Raw genomic sequence first — 24,682 nt, 5'->3', positions numbered from 1 at the left:
GTTCAATACGTGAAACTTTCTCTATTTTTTTGATATACAGGCACGTGGTCATCTCGCTATATAGAATAGATGAAGTCTTTAAAATTAGCATTATCGTGCAGCTATTGTGTAGGTGATGTAAAAGATACCACGCCCCAAAGCTAGCCACTCGCTATTTACAAACGATACACCGCATCTCCGTCTCCTCAACATTAGTCTCATGTCGAGATACTGGCGAGAAAGGTGTTTCCTCAGCCTCCCCGTTCTCCTCCTTCGTCTCATCCTTATGCAGGCTCTCCAAACATGAACGATGGTAAATATGCCCACAATGGAAAACCATAATTATCGTCGATATCTCTTTGTCTCCTCCACCCTCCTTTTGACCGGCAGCTGTGTCTCCTTCTCCATCTTTTCCGCTTGCAGGGTTCTCTTTAACTCCGGGTAATGCAGACCGTTCATCATGCAGTGTCGCAAGCATCGCCTTCCCCTTGCCTTTGGATATACTCCCAAACCGTTCCCTCTCTCTTCTCGCCTCCTTCTCCATCCTTCCATCTCTCGATTTCTCGAATGCCTCTATTCTCTTGGTCTCCCATGCAGCATATATCCCACCAGCCGCACCCGTCCCCCAAAGTTTTTTCCCACACCCTTCACACAACTGACCCTTCGGCTTCCACCCTTGCTGCCGTAACGTAGCCGCATCCTCCACCTTCAAGAACAAATCCTTTTCCAACAACTTCCCCGAAAGTGCCAGTAACTGCTCTTCATAAGTATAAGTATCAAAAATACTCGCGAGCACATTTCTCAAATCCGCCAATGAAGGCGAAGTAATAGCCGCTCTATTCAAAAACGCCCTAAGAATCCTCAAGAACGAAGTCGTATTCTGCCCACCGGCTGAAGTAGCCGATAACAGCGCCGTGAAGACGTCATGAACGAGTCTATGCGTCGCTGCGAGTAACCTCCTCTCCCCTAGCATTGAATAATGTGACCTCTGGCTTTTACTACTCGCCCTCGATACCGGTCGAGATGATATTTCCGATACGCTGGCCACACTCGGACTAACCGGTGTCATCATGTTCATATTCGCAGTCGTCCTGAGCACCCCAGTCGCTGATTTGGAAATATGTACCACGCACTCGATTAAATCCAACCATAGATCTTCTTCAGCCGTCAGCGGTGAGTTCTTGTTGTTCAAAGCCTTCTTCAACGTCATCCGTCCGGCGGATCCTCGGAGTCTTGATTCCAAAGCCGCCATCTGACCTTGACACAGCCAAATCCCCACCTTTGAGAATTTCTGTAGGGCGATTAGCATATCCCCCACATTGTCATTGTCCTGATACCCTTCTTCATCATCCACACAACCCCGTAACAACCCCACGAACGCCGCTTCCAGTACCCCCAAATGCTGTACTAACTTCTTCATCGCCTCTTTAATCAACCCTTCTCTAGCCATCAACAAAACAACCCCATCTATCGCCCCTCTATCTTCAAGCGCAGGAATAACCTGATCAATTTTCAAATCCCCAGGGCTCAAAGTCTCCAAGAACCCAGAAACCCTTTCAAAGTCGTAAGAACACATGAGCCGGATGTACAATTCCAGTAGCGATCCGTACTCTGTAATCGTGTCCCTCTCATTTCTTATCTTCCTTCTTTTATTCTTCTCCGAGGATCCGAACACGACTTTGAGATATTTATACTGTGCCTCCGGTTCCTCTACACAAGACGATACGACGGCGTGATGTAAGTCAGGGCCTACGGCACTTAACGTCTCCGCTGCCTTTTCCGCATCAATTTCCGCAAGTTGCTTCGCATGTCCCTTAATGACGGCTTTTACTTCCTCCCTTTGTTTCGCAGTAAGTGCACTAGCCGGCCTTAACAATTCATTGATACAGCCGAATACCGTACTCAGCGCATCTGTATCCTCAAAGTACATCTCCATCAACCTCGGATAATCCTTCTCAGTCCTAAACACCGTCTTCAGGACTCTATAAAATCCAGCAGAGATGAAAGCATCGATCAGGGAGTTAATATCCGGGGGGTGATATACAGATAGTAGATACTCTGCACTTAACTGGCAGTCTTCGGTGATATCGCTGCTAGGGTAGTTACATAACCCGAGTAAAACCCTTTGTAATGTACTGCCCGGAAAGAGGAGGTATTGCGGATACTTTGGTAGGTTTCGAGCGATAAACATGTCGAGGTAGATTGTATCTTGAGGTGTAAAGTCTGTAGGGTTCATGACCTCGAGAAGAATGCTGACGATGTACTGTCTATTCACGGAGCGGCCAAAGACTTGATCTTCGCTGAGTTCGGGAGAACCCGCTGAAGCGCTGAGGTTGGAGGAATTTAGGTCGTCGTTAAGGAAAGGGTCTTCGAACGCTTCGTTGAGACAACTTAGGAAACTTGGGGCGTCGAATTCGAGGATGGCGCGGAGGTATGGGAACGAAGGTTCGTTATTGTAGTTGGTGGTTTTGGTTAAGATGTAATCTGAGGTACCATCTGGCCATTGTATTGAACGACCAAGGAAGAGGAAGTAGTATAACATTGCTTTGGCGGATATAGCTTCGGAATCTGACATGATTTCGCCGGTAGGGTAAGATCTACCAGTAAGGATGTATGAAAGGTACGGAAACATTTTGAGAGCATTAGTACTATTCAAACTCTGGACTTCAACGCCGTCGTTGGGTGTTATTAGTGGGATGATTAGTGCGAGGAGTTCGGTGATGGGGGTTATGTAGTCTGATAATGCTTGATTCCAGACGTATATCAAGGCGTCGTAGAGACCGTGTTCTTTGCAGAGGCCTGTTACTTGGTGAATATCCATTGTTCGAGGATCCATGTGGCAGATTATCTCTTCGAGACGGCTTTCGAGACTGAGGGATGTATAGTGTGAAATTAAAGATTTGACAACAGTTGGAGGAAGGTACGTGAGTTCGCCGTTGAGGATGAGAGGCTCTAATGTTTCGAGGAAGATTCCCTCTGCAGAACCGTCTTCGAAGACTTCAAAGACGGTTTCAAAGAGGAAATCCGTGGTATCCATACCCATGCAGGCGGTTACGCATGCTGTCGCAAGTTCTTGTAGCTGCTCTCTTTCTTTGATAGGGACTGACTGAGCTGTTAATCCGAAAGCATATCGTAGCGAAGCACCCATCATATCGAGGAGTTTGTCTCTGACCATCGTATGGCGCGAATCGTCATCTGAAGGTAACCCGACAGTGATCATTTCAGTGCCACCTAGGTAAAAGGATGTTGCCAGCTTCAAGGCACCGATAAAGTCGCCGACTTCCATGAGTGACAGGAGCCTATCAGCCCAGTTCGATAGAGCTCCAACTGACATGTCAAAAGAGCCCTGTTTATTATAGCATGTAAGCTCCGAACCGTTTTGGTATGTGTGCATGATGGCCAATTGATACGTACTAACAGAAAAATCCGGCCCTTGAAAGTCTTTACACTATTATAGTAGGCATCCGCAATACTAGCATGTAAAGAGCCCTCTTCATCCATACTTCCAACAAGAGACCTTAACTGCCGAGCAAAGTAATCATGATGATATATATGCTTCGGAATCAAATCGAATCTCTCAGTTGCACGCATGGTAGGTTCTTCGATAATTATCAGCCGTTGGCTAACTGTGACGACACAGAGAATCTATCATCAGGTGACCCTTAACTTCCTTGCACTATAACTCATCGGATTTGGGGGGATATGTTATCTACCTGCCGGTTTAGCCACTGCACTGCGACGATAGCCTCATCGCTTTTCCATCGACTTTTTAGTCTAAATTGCAATGCGGGTGGTTTATACGGGTCAATATCTGCTCCTTCTTTCTCTGCGTGTAGGACTTCCATGACTGTCAAGACATTTGACCAGCAGTATGCTAGCCTTGGTTGCATGACTTGGTTATGTTTATTACTCTTTTGGCCGTCGTTCTTGAGCTTTATGGCTGGGAACCAAGCTAAACAACCACTTAGAGCAGCTTCACTTGCTACTTCCTTGGGTCGGGCAAGTTTGTGCTGTGTCTGCGCTATCGGTGTGGTCGAAACGATAACTAGAAGGTAAGGAGTGAGCATTGCAGTAAGACCCATTGTATCAGTCGGTTGCGGCGCATTTCCAAGAGGTAGAGAAGCGAACGCAAGCACTGAACTTGGTTTCCGCGGTCGGGAGGCCGTCGCGATATCGAATGGATATCTTCCGAGTATTCTGGTAGTTTTAACGACACGGCCGACAAGGCTGCGGCTGGCGAGATGGGAGAAGGCCATTCCTTTGTCGTCTGCAGATACCAGTGCCGTGTGTCTGGTCCCTAAGAACCCGAGGTGTAAAACAGAGGTACCTTGGACATGGCCATCTTCTTTCTTTCCATCGATCTCTCCTAATGGTATTGGCGGTATTGATAGAAACGGGCGAGCTGATTTTCCAATCTCCCAGGTGAAGATATATCCTTTGGCATGACCGCCAGCAATGGTCGTATAGTCGGCTGAGATCGCGAGAGATGTAATTCCACCACATTCAACTGCTAATTTTAGAAATAATAAGCATCCCGCTCGAGTATGACGTCTACAGCTCTAGAACCCTACCTTTCAAGTTCTGACCAATTACCGACATGAGGGTCTGGTGATAGTCGAATATCAAGATCAATCCTCTCGATGTTCCAACAGCTATTGAAGTAAATATGTTGATACAGGTCGGCTCTCCATACGCCCGACGTCCACTTTCTGAATACAACTGCGCCTTGAGTTTCTTAAGTTTCGTCCATCTGATGACATCCCATGGCGCAGAAGCTTCCTCCGCGTCTCCCTCTAGATCCTCCCCTTGCCCTGAAAGCGAAGAGGATCGCGAATGGGTATTTAGCAAAGCTGGTGATGCAGATCTTGGGGACCCGAGCAGCGGCGAAGATATCGATAACCGGCTTTGAAATCTACGGTCGAATGGACGGAGTGAAGGTGTAGGTATATTTTGCAGTGAGGCCCTTCGGGGAATAGTATTACTACCGGGTGAAGAGGGAGCCGAGGCCTATCACATTATCAATAAAATTCATACATAGATCGATTCTTTTATAGAAACTTTAGTTTACCCGTACGGAAAGAACATCGTCGGGAGTCCCGGGAGGGCTGGGCAGGTGTGAACCGCCCTCACTCTCGAGATCCGCGTTATCGTCGGTTCCGTTCGCAACCTCCCCTTCTGCATCTATTATATCAACATGCTCCGTTGATTTTGTCCGTTTAAACGTAAATCCGTTGGTCCGCGAGGCAGTACTTTCTTGCGCAGTATTCTGGAAGTGGTTGATTTTGTCTGCAAGGGTATCTGGAGGCTCTGCTAAAGCAGCTTGCTCTTCGTCTGATGCAACATCTTCAAGCTTCGGGCGAGGTATTTGATCCGATAGATCCTCCTCAAATGGTTCGAATGTTTTCCCCTTAAGCTTGGGTGTATCATTTGGAGCCTCTAGATCGAAGGCTTCGGCTTCTGGGGAGCTCATCGAATCGTTGACGGATTGTCAATAAGCATCTCTCCTGTTCACAAAAATAGAAGTCGGGTAAGGTCCACAGAGTGCTGGTCCGGGCGACAACAGTGATGTAAAAATTGGAATGGGTTTCCGGGAATATCACGGGGAGTACTACGGTATTGAAGCTCGGGGACGCATGCAGCCGGCGTCAGGATGTCTATCGGAGGGGTGAAAGGTGTGGAGTTAATTGGTTGCGCGTTAAGCTGGGCAGTGTCTTTTTTAAGTCTTGCGACAGGCCCGGCAGCTAGGCATTTCATTCAATTCATCCATCCTATCGCATTCCCTTCTGCACATCATCCGCACCCACGTTTCAAAAGCTCGCAACATTAGCATCGTCAACCTCGATCGCATCAGCCACAGAAAAATCCCCTCTCAGCATCATATATTATTCAAACAATCATGTCGGACATCGGCCCCGCCCTCCCGCCGCACCTCCTCGCAAAGCGAAAACGCCAGCAGGAAGAAGCCGAGAAAGCTGCTGCTGCTACGGCGGCGCCCAAGGAATCGGAAGGTAAAACATCACAGGAGACTGTTGCTGTTGTCAGTGCTGCTACGGCGCCCAAGAATGATGTTGACGAGAATCCCGAGAAGCGACGGAGGGTGATGGGGCCTTATATGCCTGCACCGATTGATCAGATGCCATCGAGGGGACCAGATGAGGACGATGACCACGATGAGGATGATTCTTCGTCAGAAGATGAAATTGGACCTTCGTTACCCGGGGCCCGTGGTAGTGCGGTATGTAATTTTTTCTTTAAGATTTAGGATTTACGGTGGGTCTTCGAGAGAGAACTATATACTAATTTTACCGGTTTTATTACTATTACAATAGGCAGACGAGGAGGCCGCTGCCCAACGGCGTCTAGCATCGCGAGTCCAAGCCGCAGAAGATAAAATTACACGCGACGAGTGGATGCTTGTACCACCGGAACATGGCGACTGGACATCAAAGGTGGATCCTACGAAGATCAGAAGCAGAAAGTTTCAAACGGGGAAGGGGGCGCGGGCTCCGACAGCTAAAGGTGGTGATAATAGCTTATGGATGGAGACAGCTGCGGATAAAGCGAAGCGAGTGGCGGATGAGGTCATGGGAGTGCGAAGACCAGCAAATGAAACCGGTGAGGATGAAGATCCTAAAGCGAAAGCTGCACGGCTGGAGGCTCAGGAGACGCAGAGACGGATCGATGAGTATAATGTGAGTTCTTTTTCTTTACGCATTAATCAGGCACCTATACACTACACAGTTACGAAACAACACTAACAAAAGGTTTACTCGATAGGCAAAAAATCGAGGGAAAAGCCTGATGGAGGAGCACTCGAAGTCAAAGGATAGGAAGGAAGAGGACGACCCGAGCAAAAGAGCTTTCGATCGCGAGAAGGACATTGTGGGTAGCAGCAAGAAGATTGGGCTCCAACAGAAGAAGCAAATGCTGGAAAGAGCTGCGGATTTCGGGTCGAGGTTTTCGAAAGGGAGCTACCTGTAGAAAGACCCGCTCATCTCAGCTTTCGCTACTAGCCGTTATGGGACAGCAATAGTGGTGATCGCTTCGCCATGAAGAATCGCTTCGGCAGCCATGCAGATGTAAATTGAAGCCGTGCGTACCAAGAAATAAGGCACCGGGTTCTGAACCAAATTTCTGTCCGGAAGCCGGTGGACAGCTCTTTTTTTCGCAGACAGTGTAGAAAAACAGATCTGGACAGAGATCAGAGAATGAGAGTCGTACATATGTCTGTGAGGTCACATTGGAGCTGCTTGAAACGGACACAGTCGGGGCTGTTAAAACGTCGCTGAAACGATCGCGGGCTGTGTATCGAGATGTCATTCCGAAAGCTTGTTCATGTATACAACTTGACTGTATGCTACAAGCCCCCCTCGGACATAAATGATAGGAAGAAGAAAAGGCTTGCATCTGCGATATATACTACATACTGGACTTATAAACTGTATTCAAAGCCCAGACGATATCGTCGTAATTGCACGGTACACAGCCCCTCGTCTGCCAATTAACAGCGGGCATCCCTGGCTCCACTACTTCCAACGAACAGCCACTCGTTCTCGCTCTCTCTCTCATGCTGCAGCGCAGCACCTTCTCAGAATAACCACCCGCCCAGGGCACACCCAGCGCACTCTCTCCTGCCTGCTCTGACATAACACATTAAATATTCCCCGGCTTTTCTTCGTTCTCCATTCCATTCTTACTCTTTTGTTCCCTTTCCTTGTGGGACTCTTTATATACACTTCGATAGGTCTATTTACATGAGTGCATTCCTGCCGCTGTGGTAGAAACCTCGACACCTCTCCTGTGCCTCATCTTCGTCTTCATCCTTCTGTTTCCACCCTAGCACGGAACGCTTCAGAAAACCTGCCGGTCCAAATATTCCGCTTACTCGGCTGCATTCGTTGGATTGGGTTAACGGCATCAAACAACACATCCGATTATCCTTTAGCCCTGCAATCCTTATATCAATCAATCAAATCGATCGATCTCGAAGTCTTTTTCTTAGTGGTTCCGATAGGAAAAAAGGGCCTCTTCTGGGGCTTATAGGTTGTGCAAATGGCGACTTTACAACCTCGCCAGGTTCTTATATACGATGATGACTACGGTTGGTGGTATTCGGACGTGAGTAGCCTGTTTATTCACCTTGCCGGACGACCTCATTGCTGACATGACGTACGCTGCTACAGACAGCTATAATCATCAAATGGACCATCGGTGCGATAATTTTCGCCATTATCATTGCATACTTTGGTGGCGGGTACATTCATGCCAAAAACCGAATGGCAAAGGGGTTGGAGCCGCTCAGTTATCACAGATGGATGGTTAGACGGCAAATGCCACCGGAGGCTTTTCCAAGTCATTTCAATGGGAACGGTGGTGGGTATGGGAATTATGGGGGATATGCGGAACCGTATCAACCCCCTCCACCCGGTAGGTTTTTTTGATACCGACAATTCTAAATGGTTTTTTTATCGAAATGCTAATTGAGGGGGACTATAGTTTACAATCCGAATCAAGGACCGCCACCAAGTTATTATCCCGAGAATATGCCGGCAAGAGGGGACATTCCATTGAATCCGACAAAAACCAGTCCGAATCAGACATACCCGGGGCAGCAATGGACCGGTGTTACCGGTGGTGAAGCCAGCGGCAGCGGACCGAGACCGTAACGGTTTCAAGAACCGTCAAGCTGGCTATAATTTGAGCATTATATTGCACTTTTTTCTTTGTCATCACCCCGACCGGCTGTATTAAGGGATTCTGGCATTACTGTATTTCTATACTACTAGCATATGGTTTCGAGCGTTTCAAAAGGCTTTGGTTTTTGCATAGAGTTGTCGAGAAGAGAGGATATCGCGTCTGTCTTGTTCGCATTCATAGCGAGGCTCTGACATAATGTATTTTTTTTATTGTCTGTCCTATATCCTACACAGCTCAATATCAATTGAAAAAAAAAGAAGAATATGGAAGAAAATTTGGTGATAAATTACCATGGTGAGATTGAATTCAAGGATATCTAGAATGAACGCCCAGGCCGTCTACAAAGAACATCAATTATGGCCAAAGAGGACCGACTCCCTTGCACCTTCGCTATACCGCAAGCCACCCACCTAAATCAAAGTAAATAAACTCCTGTGGAATCAAAAATGATACATACTCCCCCTTCTCCCTGGGTAAATAAACCCCAATACTCCCTTTATAGATCATCCAAGACCATAGCATCCGGGTCGTTACTTGGCATTGTCGATATATATGTCATCGGACTGCCAGTGAGCCCCCCTTCGCATTGCCCCATAGTTTGATCCATCATAATATCAGCTGGCGGTGTCGGCTCGCTTTTAATCCCGTCCATGGCACCGCTACTATTGAGATTGCGCATCCTGACACGTCCTTTGGCTTCCATGACCATCCTTCTAACTCCGGTGTCATCCACAATCTGCTCCGGTTGCCTGTAAAGAATCAAATCCGTAGAACTGCCAGAACCGGCCCTTGCAGTTGTCAATTTCGTAACACGGGGGTCAGAAACTGACGCCGGAGAAGAAGAAGCCTTCAAAACTGTCGAAGGTATTCGAGTCATCTCCCTTTCGATATCCGAGAGGAATATTATCGGATTGCCCTTTTCATTCTTCGCGGAAGAGTCCTGGTCTGAATCATCTGATGAGGAGTCGAGATCATTTACAAATATCCTATGGGGTGTATCGTCGACTTCCATCACAGCCGGTGGAGGGGAAGAAGGACACTGGAATGGCGGAGGGGTAAGATTCCATGGTTCCCGGGTTGTGGCGCCGCTACCGCCGCCGTTACTTGAGCCTGAAAGTGGGTTTCTGGCAGGTGATCCTGTACGTTTTGTGATCTTGGAAGGGGTGTTTCGGATATTCAGTTTGCGAAAACGCTTGGTTAGAGGGGATTCGACGGTAGGTTCGATGTCGGCTTTGCGTTTTCGGAGGTTGTAGGGGATGTTGAGGGATGCGAGGGGGGGTGCTGACGGGGAGGATGGCGGGCTGGAGAAAACTGACATGGCGGTTGATTTGTGTTGGTAGCTGCAGCCGCTTACTTCCTAGCTTTTGAAACCGACCGGAGTCTTTGAGTGTTATAATGGATTGTAGTAAAAGGAAGCTATCATGGCCGTGGAGTGTATTAATTAGGAGGGAGAAGGTCTAACTAAATAGTAGTGAAGTATTTGAAGTTGGAGGTGCATGATGTATGGTGTTCATTTGTGTTTGGCAGGCGAAAGTTCGATAGCCTTCTCGAAGCCAACTGGTGATGCCTTGCAGGGTCCTGCCTGAGCTAGCGCCTATCTACCACGATGCACTTGATTCATGTCATGTATTGCATTGATCAATGAAGGAATTGGTGAAAGAAAGAAATAGTAGATATCAATGGTTCGATATAATAATTACAAGGTCATGAGAGAGGGATATTTACTATCTAGAGAGATAGGCTATCTAGCCAGATCGAGGTTATCGGCGGCCGGGGCCAGTGGTAGTGTCTTTCTGGCTGCGATGACTCCTTCCAGATTTGCCCCGCCAGAACGAGACCGTCCCTCCATCGTATTTTATTTCCTCTTCAACGTCGACACAAAAATCCCCTCGGCACGCTCTCTCTTCCCTCCATCACTCCCCCTCTCTCTGGATGAGCATCCTTCTCCGCCCTCGCCATCTACCGAGACCATTGAGAATTCCCTCTCTTTGCCGTCCATCAACCACTCTCTCGCGATCCTTTCAGAGCGTAGTTCCCTTCGAGAACCGTCCTGACAAGCCCCATCCCATCAATACTTCTTTGTCTTCGGCTCGCAGTTATCTTTATCTGTGCGGTAGCAGCAACGGCAACACAAACACCAACGTCTGCAGACAAACAATTTCCTGTTTCAGTTCTGCAACACAAACAACACATCGTTTTCGTGTTCCCTCGGACACCCCACCAACTCTTCCTGATAAACGTCTCCCTCGTCCATCAACAACATCGCCATCTCCATCTCTCCGTCTTCATCTACCTGCGCACCGTCCTACCCCAGCTACCTCCAGCTTTATCATCGTCCATCTCACGTAAGTCTATCCGTCTCCGTCATCGTCATCTCCTTCTCTCCCAATCCGTCTCTCCTCGCTTCCTTCCTCCATCATCACCATTGCCACCTATCCACCTCCACCTCCTTCATCACTTCCTTATCACCAACCCACCCCTACCCCTCAATCCCTTCCAAACTCTTCCCATTGCCCTGTTCTCATCACTTTGCTTCTATTCAATTCCTTCCTTGCCTATGTTGCCTCCTCCTGTTCCTCCACCCTTCATTCTACCTCCAACCTCCCACTTTACACTTTCCCTCTACCAACCTTTCTTTTCTTCCCTGTCATCATATATACCTATACACCCAATTGCCCTTTTCATCAGCCTTCTTTCTATACAAATATATATATTTCATCTTCCCGGCCTTCGAGCTCTTCTAGAGTACTAACGCTCAGTGCGATCTCCAGTCTTGGTCGAGAGAACCCATATCGCTTTCCGAAGACTACAAGCTATCGTCATCCTTCCTGTCGGATAACTGTAAATAGTGTGCTCCCGGTAGCCAGGTTCACCCGGTACAAAGCCTCCATCCGACCATCTACCACTGCCCCGATCCTGCACAAATTGGCTTCGAGACATTTCTCGACTAAGGCCTGCAAGATGTCGACTCCTACCCCTTCTACTCAGCCAGAAGCCACTGGCCTCACCGCCGCTGAAAAGAAATGGACTGCTCCGAAGGTCAGACAAAAATTCCTCGAGTTCTTCGAAAAGAAGGGCCACGTCTTTCGTAAGTTCCGAGGCCTTTGGTTTTCCCCACAACTTAAATCATTCACAAAACTTCTAATCTCAACGAACAGATAAGTCATCGCCGTGCGTCCCACTTGATGACAAGACTCTGCTCTTCGCCAATGCCGGCATGAATCAGTTCAAGCCGATTTTCCTCGGAACCGTCGACGAAACGTCCGAGTTCGGTAAACTCAAACGTGCTTGTAACACCCAGAAGGTAAATTCTTCGTCCTCAAATTGCCATGCGATATCGATGCTAACTCGGCCTATCAGTGCATCCGCGCCGGAGGAAAGCACAATGATTTAGAAGACGTCGGCTCGGACTCTTACCATCACGTATGCTCCCACTCCCCAAGTTTCCTTTTGCTTGAATGCTTGGCTAACCATGAACCAGACATTCTTCGAAATGCTCGGCAACTGGTCTTTCGGTGATTATTTCAAGGATGAGGCCGTCGCATATTCTTGGGAACTCTTAACCAAGGTCTATGAACTGGATCCCGCCAGACTCTATGTCACCTATTTCGAAGGCGATCCCGCCTCTGGACTCAAACCTGACCTCGAGACCAAGGAGCTATGGCGCAAGGCCGGAGTCCCTGATGATCATATCATTCCCGGAAATGTTAAGGACAATTTTTGGGAGATGGGTGATCAGGGACCATGCGGACCTTGTACGGAGATCCATTACGACCGAATTGGAGGACGTAATGCCGCCAAGTTGGTCAACATGGACGACCCCAACGTTTTGGAGATCTGGAACAACGTCTTCATCCAGTTCAACAGAGGCGAAGACAAATCTCTCAAGCCGTTGCCCCGCAAGCACGTCGATACCGGCATGGGCTTTGAAAGATTGGTATCTATTCTGCAAGACAAATCTTCCAATTACGACACAGATGTTTTCCAGCCTTTGTTTTCGAAGATCCAGGAAGTTGCCAAGATCCGCCCATATAGCGGTAAATTCGGCAAAGAAGATGTCGACACCATCGACAAGACTTACCGTGTTGTTGCTGACCACTTGAGGACACTCTCCTTCGGTATTGCTGACGGCGGCAGGCCAGATAACGATGGACGCGGATACGTCTTGAGACGTATTGTCCGTCGCGGCGCTCGTTACGCTCGAAAATATTTGAAGGTCAACGTTGGTTCATTCTTCTCATCGTTGCTTCCCGCTCTTGTTGAGCAAATGGTGAGTAACCTTTTCCTTCGAAACTTGATCCTCTTCAAAAGACACCCTAATGCCAACCTCGACATCTAGGGCCCCGTGTTCCCTGAGCTCAAGGAACAACAAGCACTGATCAAGAAGTTGCTCGATATGGAAGAAGAGTCTTTCGCCCGAACCTTGGATAGAGGAGAGAAGAAGTTTGAGCAAGCCGCCGAACTCGCTATTACAAGTAACCGTCCAATCGCCGGAGCTGAAGTTTGGAAACTCTACGATACATTCGGTTTCCCGTTGGATCTCACGTACATAATGGCAGAAGAAATAGGTGTTGGGATAGATTCGGACGGCGTCCTCGCTGCCGAGAAAAAGGCTAAGGAAATTTCAAAAGTGAAGAAGGCCGTGGATGGTATCACCCGTCTCACCCTTGATGTTCATGCCCTAGCCACCCTCAAAGAAGAGAACGTCCCAGCAGCCAACGATGAAGCCAAATTCTGTAAGTGCAGGGTTTTTGACGTCCCTTCCCCCGTCCTCAGTTGCTAACGACGAGGTAACAACAGTGTGGGGCGACGAGGCCATCCTTCGGGACTCTAAGATTCTCAAAATCTTCGTCAAGGAGGGATTCGTCAAATCAACGGAGGGTCTCGAAGACGATGTTCAAGTTGGTATTTTGCTCGACAAAACTTGTCTCTATGCAGAGCAAGGTGGTCAGATCTACGATTTCGGTACCATTTCGATCCCCGGAAAGGGTGAACTCTTTGTCGACCATGTTGTCTACCATGGCAAATACGCTCTCCACTCTGGCACCATCCAGAGCGGTGTTTTGAAGGTCGGCGATGTCGTTCAGGTGGAGTACGATGAGGTATGCCATCCTTTCCTTCCTCCAAATATTTGAGAATCCCACTAAAATCCAACAGGCCCGCCGTTCTCTAATCCGTGTCAACCACACCGCAACCCACGTTCTCAACTATGCCTTGAAAGAAGTTCTCGCTAAGAACGGAGGCGAAGTTCACCAGAGAGGGTCGTTGGTTGATCAGCTCAAAACTCGTTTTGATATTTCTTGGGACGGACCGATTACCCCGGAGCAAATCGAAAAGGTTGAAAATGAGTCCAATTCATATATCAACCAAAAGGTCGCTGTCTATACCAAAGAGATCGACATAAAGACCGCCCAAACCATCACCGGCGTCCGAGCCGTCTTCGGCGAAAAATACCCCGACCCTGTTCGTGTCGTATCACTCGGGATTGATCTGAACCTCATCATCGAAAACCCCACCGACCCACAGTGGGCTAAGGTTTCCATAGAGTTCTGCGGTGGCACACATTTAAAGACCGTTTCTGATATCACCGAAATGGTCATCACTGAGGAAAGTGGTATTGGCAAGGGTATCCGTCGTGTCGTTTGTGTTACAAACGAAATAGCTGCCGGTATCCGAGTCCTTGAGAAAGACCTCGCCGCCAAGCTCAAAGAGCTCGATGATATGCCCTTTGGAACAAAGAAAGAAGCCGCCGGGAAAGTCTTCTCGACGAGCCTTAACAGCGCCCAAATTGGGCTCGTCAAGAAAAATTCGATGAAAACCGAATTCGCAAAAATCAACAAACAGATCCTCGACGACGCTAAGGCCCGAGCCAAGGGCTATCTCGACAAAGCCGAAGCCGCCGTCGCCTCTGCCTTCACGAATAACAACAAAAAGACGGCTCTAATCATCCTCGACTCGGGATCAACGGGCAAGACACTAACGGATGTCATGAGGACCGTCGGAAGCTCGTATAGCGACAAGATTATTTACTTCGTCGTTAAACCGGAAGACGGCGACAAGGGAGCCAAGATCATTCACGGCGTCCATGTTCCACAGGTATCTCGCACCTATCCTAGCTTTTTCAAACAATGAAAATTACTAAAATCCCCCTTCTGTAGACGGCCGTCGCCCGAGGGACAAGTGCCCAATCTATTTCCACCAAAGTCAGCCAGATCATCGGAGGCGGTGCCGGCCCATCCAAAGATGGGAGAACAAGCCAAGGCGCCGGAACCGACGCCACCTCCTACAACAAGGGTATCGAAACCATCGAGAAGCTTCTTGCCGCCCTTGAGGTCTAGATCACCTTCCCCGATTTAATCTTTGTTCTTCTCTTTTTTTGATATCCATATATGCCTTTCTCCCCACCCCGCAGACCTCCCCTCGGATCTTGGGTTTTTTCTATTCTTTGTCAATATTACCCACCGCCCCCGTCATACAACTTTTTTTTATTAACCTTCACTCCAGATCCGAGACTGCAATTGCTTACCTTTTTTATTTTAACATGTGTTTCTTCACCCTGCGACCTTATTCTTCACGATGGGAGCTTTTCTTATTTTCGGCTGGCATCTTCGATATAGTTTCCTTACTTCCCCCTCTATCATGTTCATTAACGAGACATTATCATTACTCGTATTATCAAGTAGGGGGGTTTTTTTTATAGGTTACTTTCAACCCTTTCTCCTTCTGCTAGCGAGGGTGTTTGTACGCACTCCGTCTTATGCGTGTGCATCTTTCTCTTCTTCTCGATACCACTGCCGTTACTCGCGACTCTCAACTGCACCGTCCGTTACGAATTCTGCTTAAACGATGACATGCACTAGCTAGCTTTTCATGGGGTGTTGAAGACGGTCTATAGATCGTTTAACTTCGACTACCATTGCCGAGAAGAAGGCGACGTAGATATCTTCTTCGTAGCTAGGGAATATTATTAGTGCCGTTTGAAGAATAAATTCCGTTTGAACATGTAAACCGGGTGGCCGTTAGGTAAATCTAGGGTGTGTATCAGGTTGAGGATCGTATACGTTACGGTTCCGCATCCATCGGCGAACCGATAGATCAAACAAGCCTTCTCGGTCAAGCTGGATTGTCAAATCGGAAAAAGTACCAATCGCTGGAAACTTGGCTGCTGGCTCCCGGCTCCGTAAGTGGAAGGAAAGTACCTCGGGAGTACCTAAATATTAGACTATACTATAGATCTTAGGATAAAAGAAAGGGTAGTAGCAAAATGATGGGATGGTCCTTTGGACTCATATGCTAGATTGTTTTTTTAGTTTTTTTTTTAGTAGGTTCGGAAATAGAAAAGACGAAAAATAAAAATATGTATAATATGTACAATCACGAGATCCATGAACCTTTCGGGAATCTTTAAAAAAAAAGGTCGTCAGTAAGAAGAAGGGGAAAGGGGAAAAGAAAAGATTAATGCAAAAATGTCGGTGCAAGTTGGGGGGAATCAATGTGTTTGCAAAAAAATGAGGACGAAGAAGAAAATGATAGGAAAGAAGGGGAAGAAGATGTCGTTATAAACGTCTAAAAAAAAGAGGCGCACTCCCACCTATATACGCAAGATATAAATTAAGAAGATAGAAAAAGAGATCATAACCCAGACGTCGGCGATACCAGCTCCCCTCCCAACTCCATTCCTAACCCCGTAACCTTCCCCTGCGAACCCTGCGACCCATTCATAGGACTCGGCGGCACCAATCCATCAAAGTTCAACCGTCTCCTAGCCTGCATCGTCATCGGCGTCCTCCCGCTCCCACCGTTCCCCCACATCACCTGCGCAGGACTGGGCGTAATATGGACAAAATCATGAAAATTAAAACTTCCACTACCGCCTCCGCCGCCGCCTCCTCCTCCTCCGGGGGTATTCATCATCGAAGAAGGTAATGCGGCTGCAGAACCCTTTGAGGGGGGTGTCGATGGGGCGACTGATACGTTTGTTTTTGTCATCGTGTTTGGAGATGGTGAGGTTGCTAGGTATAGTAATAAATCTGCGCCTTCGCCGTCTGCTTTCCCGCCGTTGTTACCATTGTGGGAGTTGGAGTTGTTATTATTGCCTCTGTTGCTGCGTTCTTCTAGTTTTTCGCCAGCGGTGGTGAAGACCGGCCGTGCGGGCATTGTTCTATGCGGTGGTGTTCTGGGCGGTGAGGAGTGGAATACCGGCTGGGGTTCGTAGTCTTGGTGGTGATAATGGTGGCTATAGTGACGGCTGTGGTGACTTATTTCGAATGTCGGACTGCCGTTTCTTGTTGGCGAGTTTGTAAATGAGAACTGTGGTTGCGAGCCCATGTCGAAGCTACTGTTATGATGGTGGTGAGAATGGTGATGATAACCCGGTGACGATTGTGGCAGTCTGTGTGATTCCTTCCATGCCAGTCTGTTCTTATTGTGGTTTCGAAAACTATGTCGTGCGCTGGGTTCGTAAACCATATCGACGTCTACATCTCGATCTTCCATGCTATTTTGGATGTATAATCCTCTGGTATGATCCCCAAATGGAGCTGCTGTTCTTGCACGTTTCTTCCTATGTGCCGGACTGGCCGTATTCGAAGATGATGATCCACTACCCGGCCGCCGTCTGATATTGTTGCTGCTGTTCATATTATTTATTCCTAATCCTGCAAGGTTGTCATCGTAGTGGTTGTTGCCGTTCGCAAGGTGACGGTGTAGTGGTGGTGAGCTTTCCCGGATAGACTGCATTCGCTTGCGCATCAGGTCCTGGTCGACCCGGGGTTCGATGGTGTCGAGGTCGAGGTTTTCCCAACCACGTTGGGTTTTGTAGCTTGCGAGGGCGAGGCGGGATTGTAGTTGGCGGGCCATCTATTCGTTTAACAAGAAGAAAATAATATATATATGTAAGCGATTATTGTATATAAATATATATGACGAGATTGTGGTTTTTGAAGATGGATGTGTATACTGTATTAGGTAATGGAATGAATGGGTGGAAATTATTACCCTTGACACTTTGGCCCGTCGCAGAACCTTCTCCGAAGCTTCTGCTGTTTGTTCGTCGGTCCATGACCCGCTGAAGGACTCTGACTCCATCCAAGTTATCGTGGGAGGTTGTTTTTTTATAGTGTATGTGTATATGTATTGAAGGTTTTTCTAGGGGGTTGTTTTTTTTTTTTTCGATAAAGGATGGATGAGATAGGTCGTTTTCCCCCCTGGTTGGTTTTTTTCGATATCCGAGAGAGATATAAAATCCGATATAAATTGAGAGAGGGACTAAAGTCCAGTCCAGTCCAGCCTAGTCTAGGAGCAAAAAACGAAGGATATATCGGAGCAAGGTCTAGTCGATGTTGGGGAAAACCTATAAAAAGAAGCTAGAAGTTCGTTATCGGAAGGAAGAAAAGGTCGAATTGACCTCCCACACTCTCTGTGGATAATATCGCAAAGCGTAATAATTGATGCTGAAACTCGGTTGTCTCGAGGAGAAATATGTTACCCGTGGAAACCAAAGTGAAAATAAAGGAACCCCGATTGTAGTTTCTTTCCCAATCCTAGGCACCGCCCTAAATTTCGAGAGAGCTCAGAATGAAAAAAAAAGGGACCAAAAGTCCCAGATGAAATGTGTTGGATTACTCGATTAGGCAGATGTCCAATCGGTAACGGGAGGAATGGGCTCCCTTCCAGGTGGTGCTTGGAAACGAGAGACGATGGTTGAAGCTAGGGAGGTGTGTGCGAGGGGTGCACTGTGGATTGTGGTGGTTGGCAGTGGTGGTTGGCGGGTGGTTGAGCGAGGGAACGGACGACAGACGATATGGCTTTTGTTTTTTTCTGGCAAAGCAAGAATAAACTTGAGTGTGGTGAGGACGAGTCTCCGTCGTCCCAATATATTTGAAAGATATGCAATGGGATTCCCCGGATTCTAGATTTCTGATGATGATAGACAGGGGAAAGAGACCAAAGCGTCCAGTAACTTGTGGAATTGTATTTGGACTTATATTGGAGGGTATAGACAGCGACGATAGAGGGATATAAAAAGTTATCAAGATCCCCTTATCGGATATGATATTATAGGCCTCGAGGCTCTTAAGTTTTTTTTTTTTGGATTCGTGGAGAACGGATCTTTTAAAGGGGAGAGGTTTTAAAGGCTTATTCGGGTATGCAATGTTGAAAATGGATCGTTTCGAATAGGACAAACGAGCAGAAGAATCAAGAGGTCCAATGATAGATCGAGGAATAGAATGAAGAAGGATCCCATGCAGACTTTCCTTCAAACTTCGGGATATCGATTTTGTGCTGTTCGAATCGTCTGGACGTCAATATTATAACGTTAGCAAAGCTGGTGATAATGATACGGCAATTGCCAGCATAGTAAGTAGTATATTCGTTAAAGAAATACAATAAGAGATCGAGAGAGTTGTATCAGAACAAAGAGAAAACGAGGTCGTGAGACATCAGGAGGCAAGGATCTTATTGAAAGACCATGCGGTGGAGTGCGGTCAGATCTGGACGATGTCCGAGTTTCCCGTTCCCGAGCTCCAGGTCACCAAACGCCCAGAGCGACTTGCGGCAGATATCGAATCAGACCGTTACCTAGGTCTCATTAACTGCCAGGAACCAGAGAGGAGGTTCGAGATATCGATCCGAGATCGATCAAGATAGGGCCCGGACGGTGCAGCAGTGCAGGGCTGAGGGTATTCAACGGACAATGCACGATGCCATGGTCAGACGATGTGATTCGACTCGACTCCAACGTTGGGGGCTAAAAAGGCTGCATGGTTCTTTGGAAGTATGGATGTAATCTCGATAAAAGCAGAAAAGTAGGGCCCCAATTTCGATTAAAGCAAACCGAACAAAGAGCGAGCGAAGCCGGGGAAAAGCAATATGCATGTACGCCTCTTCTCTCTTTTACTTCCTCTCTATCATGTATGTATAATAATATCCCAGGCGCCGGTCGACTGGCGACATCCACTAACCTTGGCGGGTTCCTTGCTTTACCCAGTCCTTCTTGTGTCGTACACTTAAGTATGGTTGGAGAATCCGGGGTAAGTCGAGTCGAGCGAAGGTGAAAGAAGGATCACACGGTAGAGTAAGAAGATTGATCCAACAGGAATGCGTCGCCAACGTTACTCCGTCAGAGGAGACGAAGACAGAAATTTCATTCACTCCGGTTGGAAAAGGATAGCAGGAGAATAATTAACTGCCTAGGCTCGTGGGCTGCCCGACTGCGATCCGGGTTCATGCAGTTGCAGTTAACTTGAGAGGTGGAGATAAAGATCCCGTCAAGCAGGAAGGCCCTCCTCGGAAAGTTCACGCTGTCCACGGTACCGACATCCTACTGACTATTCGCAGGTACCGATTGAACTCTCGAAGCAGGGGAAAACTTTTCTCTCTCGTTCGATCAACGCAATTACTTAAAGTACCTGCAACTGTCGAATCCTCAGTTGCAAATGCTAAGCAAATGGCACAGCGTCAAAAGCCGCACAGTTAACCCGCAACCGATTCGATGGGCTCCCAAAAGACCGAGCTACTGCACCTCCGCTGTCGCCAGGCAAGGCCGGCGGACCTTATGCCATACACGGCACACCAGAAGCTATCGTAGTAGATCCACAATGGGCGCTGCTTGGACCTTTAGGTTACCCGTTGCATTGGGGGAAACTCATTGCATCGTTCAAGATTAAACGACAATCGCCCGGCGCCTAGCTCTACAGTTGTAGCACACAGCTTCATCACACATATACAGACAGTTTGCATGTGTAAATTGCTCCTCTAATGTCCGAAAAAGCTGTGCCTCAGGTTTTTATTGTCGTCACAGCTCTTCGCAAAATCTCCAAACCATTTCCCCTTTCGATCGACCCGGCTGATGGGCAATTTCAACCAGGCCCCATGCCCTTGTGGGTGCAAAGCAAGGAATGCCAATTGGAAATCCTACATATAATTGCGTACGGGGCAATCGGAAGATCGGATATCATAGAATCCATGCCTCGACGGAGAGAGAATCAAGAGAGCTCAAGTTTTAGCATGTTAGAACTGTACATTGTATACTACATCCTCGCGGCCAGCCTTCAAGTTCAGCCTCACCGTCTATCCCGTCAATGACACCCAGCCTTACTCGCTCCGTAGATTTTACAAGTCGCAAATTTGATAGAAACGGCATGTTTCCCTATCCTTCAAAAGGTAATCATCCGTCACAGCCCTGCGCCTGCCGCTCGACGTGATAGATCCGACCAATGGCATCTCGGTTCCTGACGTTTTCCCGCGACGAAGCTATGAGCTGTACAAGTTTGAGATCGCAACCCGCGCCGTCCACGCGACGGATTCTATTGGTCCTCGCCACCCGATCGATCAAGCTCGCACCGTGGCTCCACATCTCACGACGATATCCATCGATATCCAGCTGAGATCGGCGTTTCATTGTTCGCCATGCACCGCGTAAGATCGAGGATGGCAAGGGCAGTAAGAAAGAATTCTAGAAATGTTTTCCGGCGCAATATGGATGGACAGGATAATCTCATGTTTACTCTCGTAATTCGTCGGTCTGGCGCAGCTGCAGTTGATCTTTTTTCGATAAATGCTCCAAATGAGGTCACCGGCAGAGGGTGTGTGCAATCGGCATCTCGCATATATGCAACATTCCAGAGTTCAAAACCCGAAACCATCGGTCTCCCTCCTTGTCGTCATTTCGCATCCCTACTGACCCGTATATCGACCGACCTAACCTGCCCCTCACCAAATCACCTGACATCGTGGGATGCCAAAAGAGGGGCTGGAGGCACCGGAAGGGGTGTCGGTTGTTTCTTCGATGCAAGGGGGTGTTATTTAGCTCCAAAGCTAGGTAGGTCAGCCCTTTCGAAGGGTTTCGCCGTTCCACGACAGATGCCGTGTGACCACCATGCGCCCTTCCACTCATTAACCACGCTATTATATACGAGCTGGGGAATGCAATTTCTCCCCATGGAGAGAAAAAACATGAAGATCACATCACAGCCGCAGAGGATCGGTTGTAGGCGAGGAATTTACCGAATGCAGCTGTGGTTAGCAACAGCTCGAATCGCAAGTAAATCACAAGGGAAAAAAACATCCAGCCTCGAAGTAACACCTTCAAGCTGGATCCTTATATCATGATCCCCGTAGTCCAAAAAAGAGGTAGAACACTCTCTCAACGGGGTGTTCTTTTTTTTTTTTTCCCTTTCCAATTCCATTCACAAAATCCTAAACCCGTCAAAAATATAAATACACCCAAAAAATAAGGGAAAAAGGGCCCCAAAGTAAATGGTGATATCAAAAACAAAAATGGGGATCAACGTGACACAGGAGTAACACCGAAGGCATGATGCTGAACTTGCTGGCTTGTGTATAAACAATGGCTGCAAAAAATCAAAAGTCGTAAAAAAGGGCTTGAGGGATATGGCTAAGCGGAGAAGAGCGAACGGTGGCGACGTGTGCTACAAATGGGAGAGGGGTATAGATGTAAACAAGACGGGCCGCGTTCGAAGAGGAGTGCAGGGAAAGGGAGACAAGAGATGGAGAGGTGGAGACATAGATCGATGACCTTGTGTGACCTTAAAGTCATATGATAAGCAAATACCATTTCAACAGAGGGAGACTCTGGCAAGAGTATCCTTTAGCCAGTTCCGAGATAGCCCAATAAAAGAGAGGGAAGAAAAGAGCCACGGCAACACCATCTAACAGATAACGAAAGGAAAGGAACGTAAGCCCAGGTCATTAATTTAACTGAAACGAAAGCAAAAAAAGAGGCGCAAGATCAACGAGCACTCGATGCATTGGCGTTGGTAAGGCCGGCTTCAAGGGTACTCGGTGTTGGCTCCTCAGGAGCAGAAGGATTGGCACCGCTGTTCGAGCGGCCACGTCTGCTGAACCGGCTGAGGAAAGCGGATGGGCCAGTGGAGGATGCTTGTTGGGTTTCAAAGTTACCCGCATCCGGAGCGGGTGTGTTGCCAGCAATGTTGGAGTTGGTGTTGGAATTGCGGCCGAATGGATTCCAACGAGTGTTTCGGGATGTACGTCGGGTTCTCTGAGGTTCCGTCCGGGGCCGTCGACCGTTACGATTGGCATTGTTAGGATTATGGGGTATCAAATAGGCCTCAGCTCTGTACCACCAAGTACTGATGGGGCTTCGATTGAGCTCAGCAGCCTGTTGACGTCTCCTCTCACGAGCTTGTTCCTCGGCTTCGATCTCGGCTTCGGTCCGAGGCTTGGGAACGTAATAGTCTGCTTTGCAGAGCGGGCAGCAGGCACGGCGAGCAGTTAACCAAGGGTCGATGCAAGCGGTGTGGAAAGCATGACCACAAGTCAAGCCGCGGACGTCGTCGGAATCTTCGAGGTTATCGATGCAGATCGCACAAGTATCGCCACAGCTGTTGGCCATATCGGCAGGGAGGGTTGGCATCGGCTCATCGTCATCATGTTCGCCTTCGTGATCGCTGTGTTGGTTGGAAACGACCCTTTGGATTTCCGCCGATGACCTTTGATTCGGTGTCAATGTCGCTGGAGTAGTGGTGGCTGTAGTGGTAGTCGGCTGAGCTGGAGTTTCAACCTGGTCGATTCGACGATCTCGGTCTTGGGATTCCCGTCCGGGCGTAACAGGTTTTGTCGGGTCGGCAACGGGTTCGGGGATTTTAGGTAGGGGCGAGGCGGGAGGGTCGAGGTCGGTCTGGGTCTGAGTAGCGACAACGGGAGCAGAGCCATCCGTGGGTGCGATTCCACCGGTAGTCGGAAGTCCCATAACCTCACGATTCGCACGCCATGTTTTGTATTTGGTGACTGGAAACCTCTCGTTGACCTCGTCGACGGTCATGAGTTTCTTTTCTCTTCTTCGACGATGAGGTCGAGCACCAAGTGCCTGAAGGTCAACTTCGTCGACACCGTTGGCCCTAGCGCGGTTCCTTGCATTGTACCTGAAGCAATACTTGACACCGACAATGATCCTGGATTCCCGATCGAGGGAGACGACGGTTAGAATCTCCAGATAGAGAAAGAAAGAAAGATGCAGGTTGGCGAGGGTAGGTTACCATAGATTCGTAAATACAACACCAAATCCTAGCGCTACGAAGAAGAGCAGGGGCGAGTTCTGGGTGCCTCCACCACCACCACTGCTCGGCGAATTGGTCGCAGATGGAATGGTAGAGGTTACGAGGCTAGGAAGAGTCGATGTCGGATGAACGGAGATGGTAGGAACCGGAGGGAGGGTGGATACATCTTGCGACATGATGGTGATGGTGGTTATTTCGCCTGAGGTGGAGGAGTAGGAGGTGTGGAAACGTAGGGAGGGAAAAAGTGTTGTGGTGGTTACCAGAGCCGACAGCCCCGGTTCGGTCCAAGGTCGAATTCGAGCGATCGAGGAGTTCCCAGAACCACTCTAAAGCCGTGTTCCTTCTATCATGTGTCGGAAGATCTGATAATGATGACCGGTAGCCTGAAGAATACCCGAAAACTGTACAAAGTAGCGATGGTTGAAGTATTAATTAGAGTCTTTGACAGGTTCAACTTTTGGGGTTGAGATGGAGGAGGAAGAGAGGTTGGCTGTTGGGTTCTTTTTAAGAGAACCAGGGCTGGCCGGCTGAGACGGGAACTCAGACGGCAGAGGATAAAATCATCCAAGACAGCTCAAACTCGAATCCAAACTACTCGACGATGCTGTCGAAGATGATAGATATCCAGCCTGTTACGTCGAATATTATAAAAGCATGTACGATAAGTACCTCTTAGAAATAGGTACCGAAGGAGAGAACGGGTATATGTTCAAGGGGGTGTCGTCCGAATCCGACCCATGGAGAATTGATGAAAGATCAAAGAAAGAAAGAAAGAAAAGAAACAGCCTCGATTATGTATCAAATCAAAAACATCGACTTCTCTTCTTCTATTCACAAAAAAGAGAGAGAAGAATAAGAAAAAAAAGGAGAGCCAGAGCCGGTTCACTGGTAACACCGCCTGTAACATTTACTAGTTCGATCAAGCTCTCTTTGAAATCTTTTCGAAACCGCAGCCGGACGGACAC

General features: G+C 48.1%; 7 protein-coding genes across 8 annotated transcripts; 3 read left to right on the top strand and 4 right to left on the bottom strand.

The window, feature by feature from the left end:
• Nucleotides 1-151: 151 nt before the first annotated feature.
• DFL_007288 (uncharacterized protein) lies at nucleotides 152-5,449 on the bottom strand (the record flags this gene model as incomplete). Of its 2 annotated transcripts, none has more annotated exons than XM_067636846.1 (5): nucleotides 152-3,325; nucleotides 3,394-3,624; nucleotides 3,693-4,489; nucleotides 4,551-4,986; nucleotides 5,048-5,449. In XM_067636846.1, the coding sequence occupies 5 exons, from the start codon at nucleotides 5,447-5,449 to the stop codon at nucleotides 152-154; spliced, it is 5,040 nt and encodes a 1,679-aa protein (XP_067488421.1). The 2 variants fall into 2 exon arrangements, with proteins under 2 accessions (XP_067488421.1, XP_067488422.1); XM_067636847.1 differs by having other exon boundaries at nucleotides 3,693-4,486.
• Nucleotides 5,450-5,875: 426 nt separating this feature from the next.
• On the top strand, nucleotides 5,876-6,960 carry DFL_007287 (uncharacterized protein; the record flags this gene model as incomplete). Its single annotated transcript, XM_067636845.1, has 3 exons — nucleotides 5,876-6,214; nucleotides 6,309-6,671; nucleotides 6,757-6,960. 3 exons carry the CDS (start codon nucleotides 5,876-5,878, stop codon nucleotides 6,958-6,960), a joined length of 906 nt encoding a protein of 301 aa, XP_067488420.1.
• A 1,071-nt stretch (nucleotides 6,961-8,031) lies between these two features.
• Nucleotides 8,032-8,645, top strand: DFL_007286 (uncharacterized protein; the record flags this gene model as incomplete). The annotated part of the gene is made up of 3 exons (XM_067636844.1): nucleotides 8,032-8,097; nucleotides 8,163-8,406; nucleotides 8,476-8,645. The coding sequence occupies 3 exons, from the start codon at nucleotides 8,032-8,034 to the stop codon at nucleotides 8,643-8,645; spliced, it is 480 nt and encodes a 159-aa protein (XP_067488419.1).
• Nucleotides 8,646-9,172: 527 nt separating this feature from the next.
• On the bottom strand, nucleotides 9,173-9,994 carry DFL_007285 (uncharacterized protein; the record flags this gene model as incomplete). Its single annotated transcript, XM_067636843.1, has 1 exon — nucleotides 9,173-9,994. The coding sequence occupies one exon, from the start codon at nucleotides 9,992-9,994 to the stop codon at nucleotides 9,173-9,175; it is 822 nt and encodes a 273-aa protein (XP_067488418.1).
• Nucleotides 9,995-10,608: 614 nt separating this feature from the next.
• Nucleotides 10,609-15,014, top strand: DFL_007284 (uncharacterized protein; the record flags this gene model as incomplete). The annotated part of the gene is made up of 9 exons (XM_067636842.1): nucleotides 10,609-11,021; nucleotides 11,448-11,764; nucleotides 11,835-11,980; nucleotides 12,037-12,099; nucleotides 12,158-12,946; nucleotides 13,016-13,412; nucleotides 13,477-13,778; nucleotides 13,834-14,772; nucleotides 14,835-15,014. 9 exons carry the CDS (start codon nucleotides 10,609-10,611, stop codon nucleotides 15,012-15,014), a joined length of 3,546 nt encoding a protein of 1,181 aa, XP_067488417.1.
• A 1,294-nt stretch (nucleotides 15,015-16,308) lies between these two features.
• DFL_007283 (uncharacterized protein) lies at nucleotides 16,309-17,763 on the bottom strand (the record flags this gene model as incomplete). The annotated part of the gene is made up of 2 exons (XM_067636841.1): nucleotides 16,309-17,535; nucleotides 17,674-17,763. The coding sequence occupies 2 exons, from the start codon at nucleotides 17,761-17,763 to the stop codon at nucleotides 16,309-16,311; spliced, it is 1,317 nt and encodes a 438-aa protein (XP_067488416.1).
• A 4,666-nt stretch (nucleotides 17,764-22,429) lies between these two features.
• DFL_007282 (uncharacterized protein) lies at nucleotides 22,430-23,893 on the bottom strand (the record flags this gene model as incomplete). Its single annotated transcript, XM_067636840.1, has 2 exons — nucleotides 22,430-23,612; nucleotides 23,697-23,893. The coding sequence occupies 2 exons, from the start codon at nucleotides 23,891-23,893 to the stop codon at nucleotides 22,430-22,432; spliced, it is 1,380 nt and encodes a 459-aa protein (XP_067488415.1).
• Between the last annotated feature and the right edge of the window lie 789 nt (nucleotides 23,894-24,682).

This window comes from Arthrobotrys flagrans (genome assembly GCF_004000055.1).
Source record: "Arthrobotrys flagrans strain CBS H-5679 chromosome Unknown unitig_8, whole genome shotgun sequence".
NCBI lineage: Eukaryota > Fungi > Ascomycota > Orbiliomycetes > Orbiliales > Orbiliaceae > Arthrobotrys > Arthrobotrys flagrans.
Note: the sequence above shows the minus strand (reverse complement) of the source record. Positions and strands in the feature narration are given on the sequence as shown.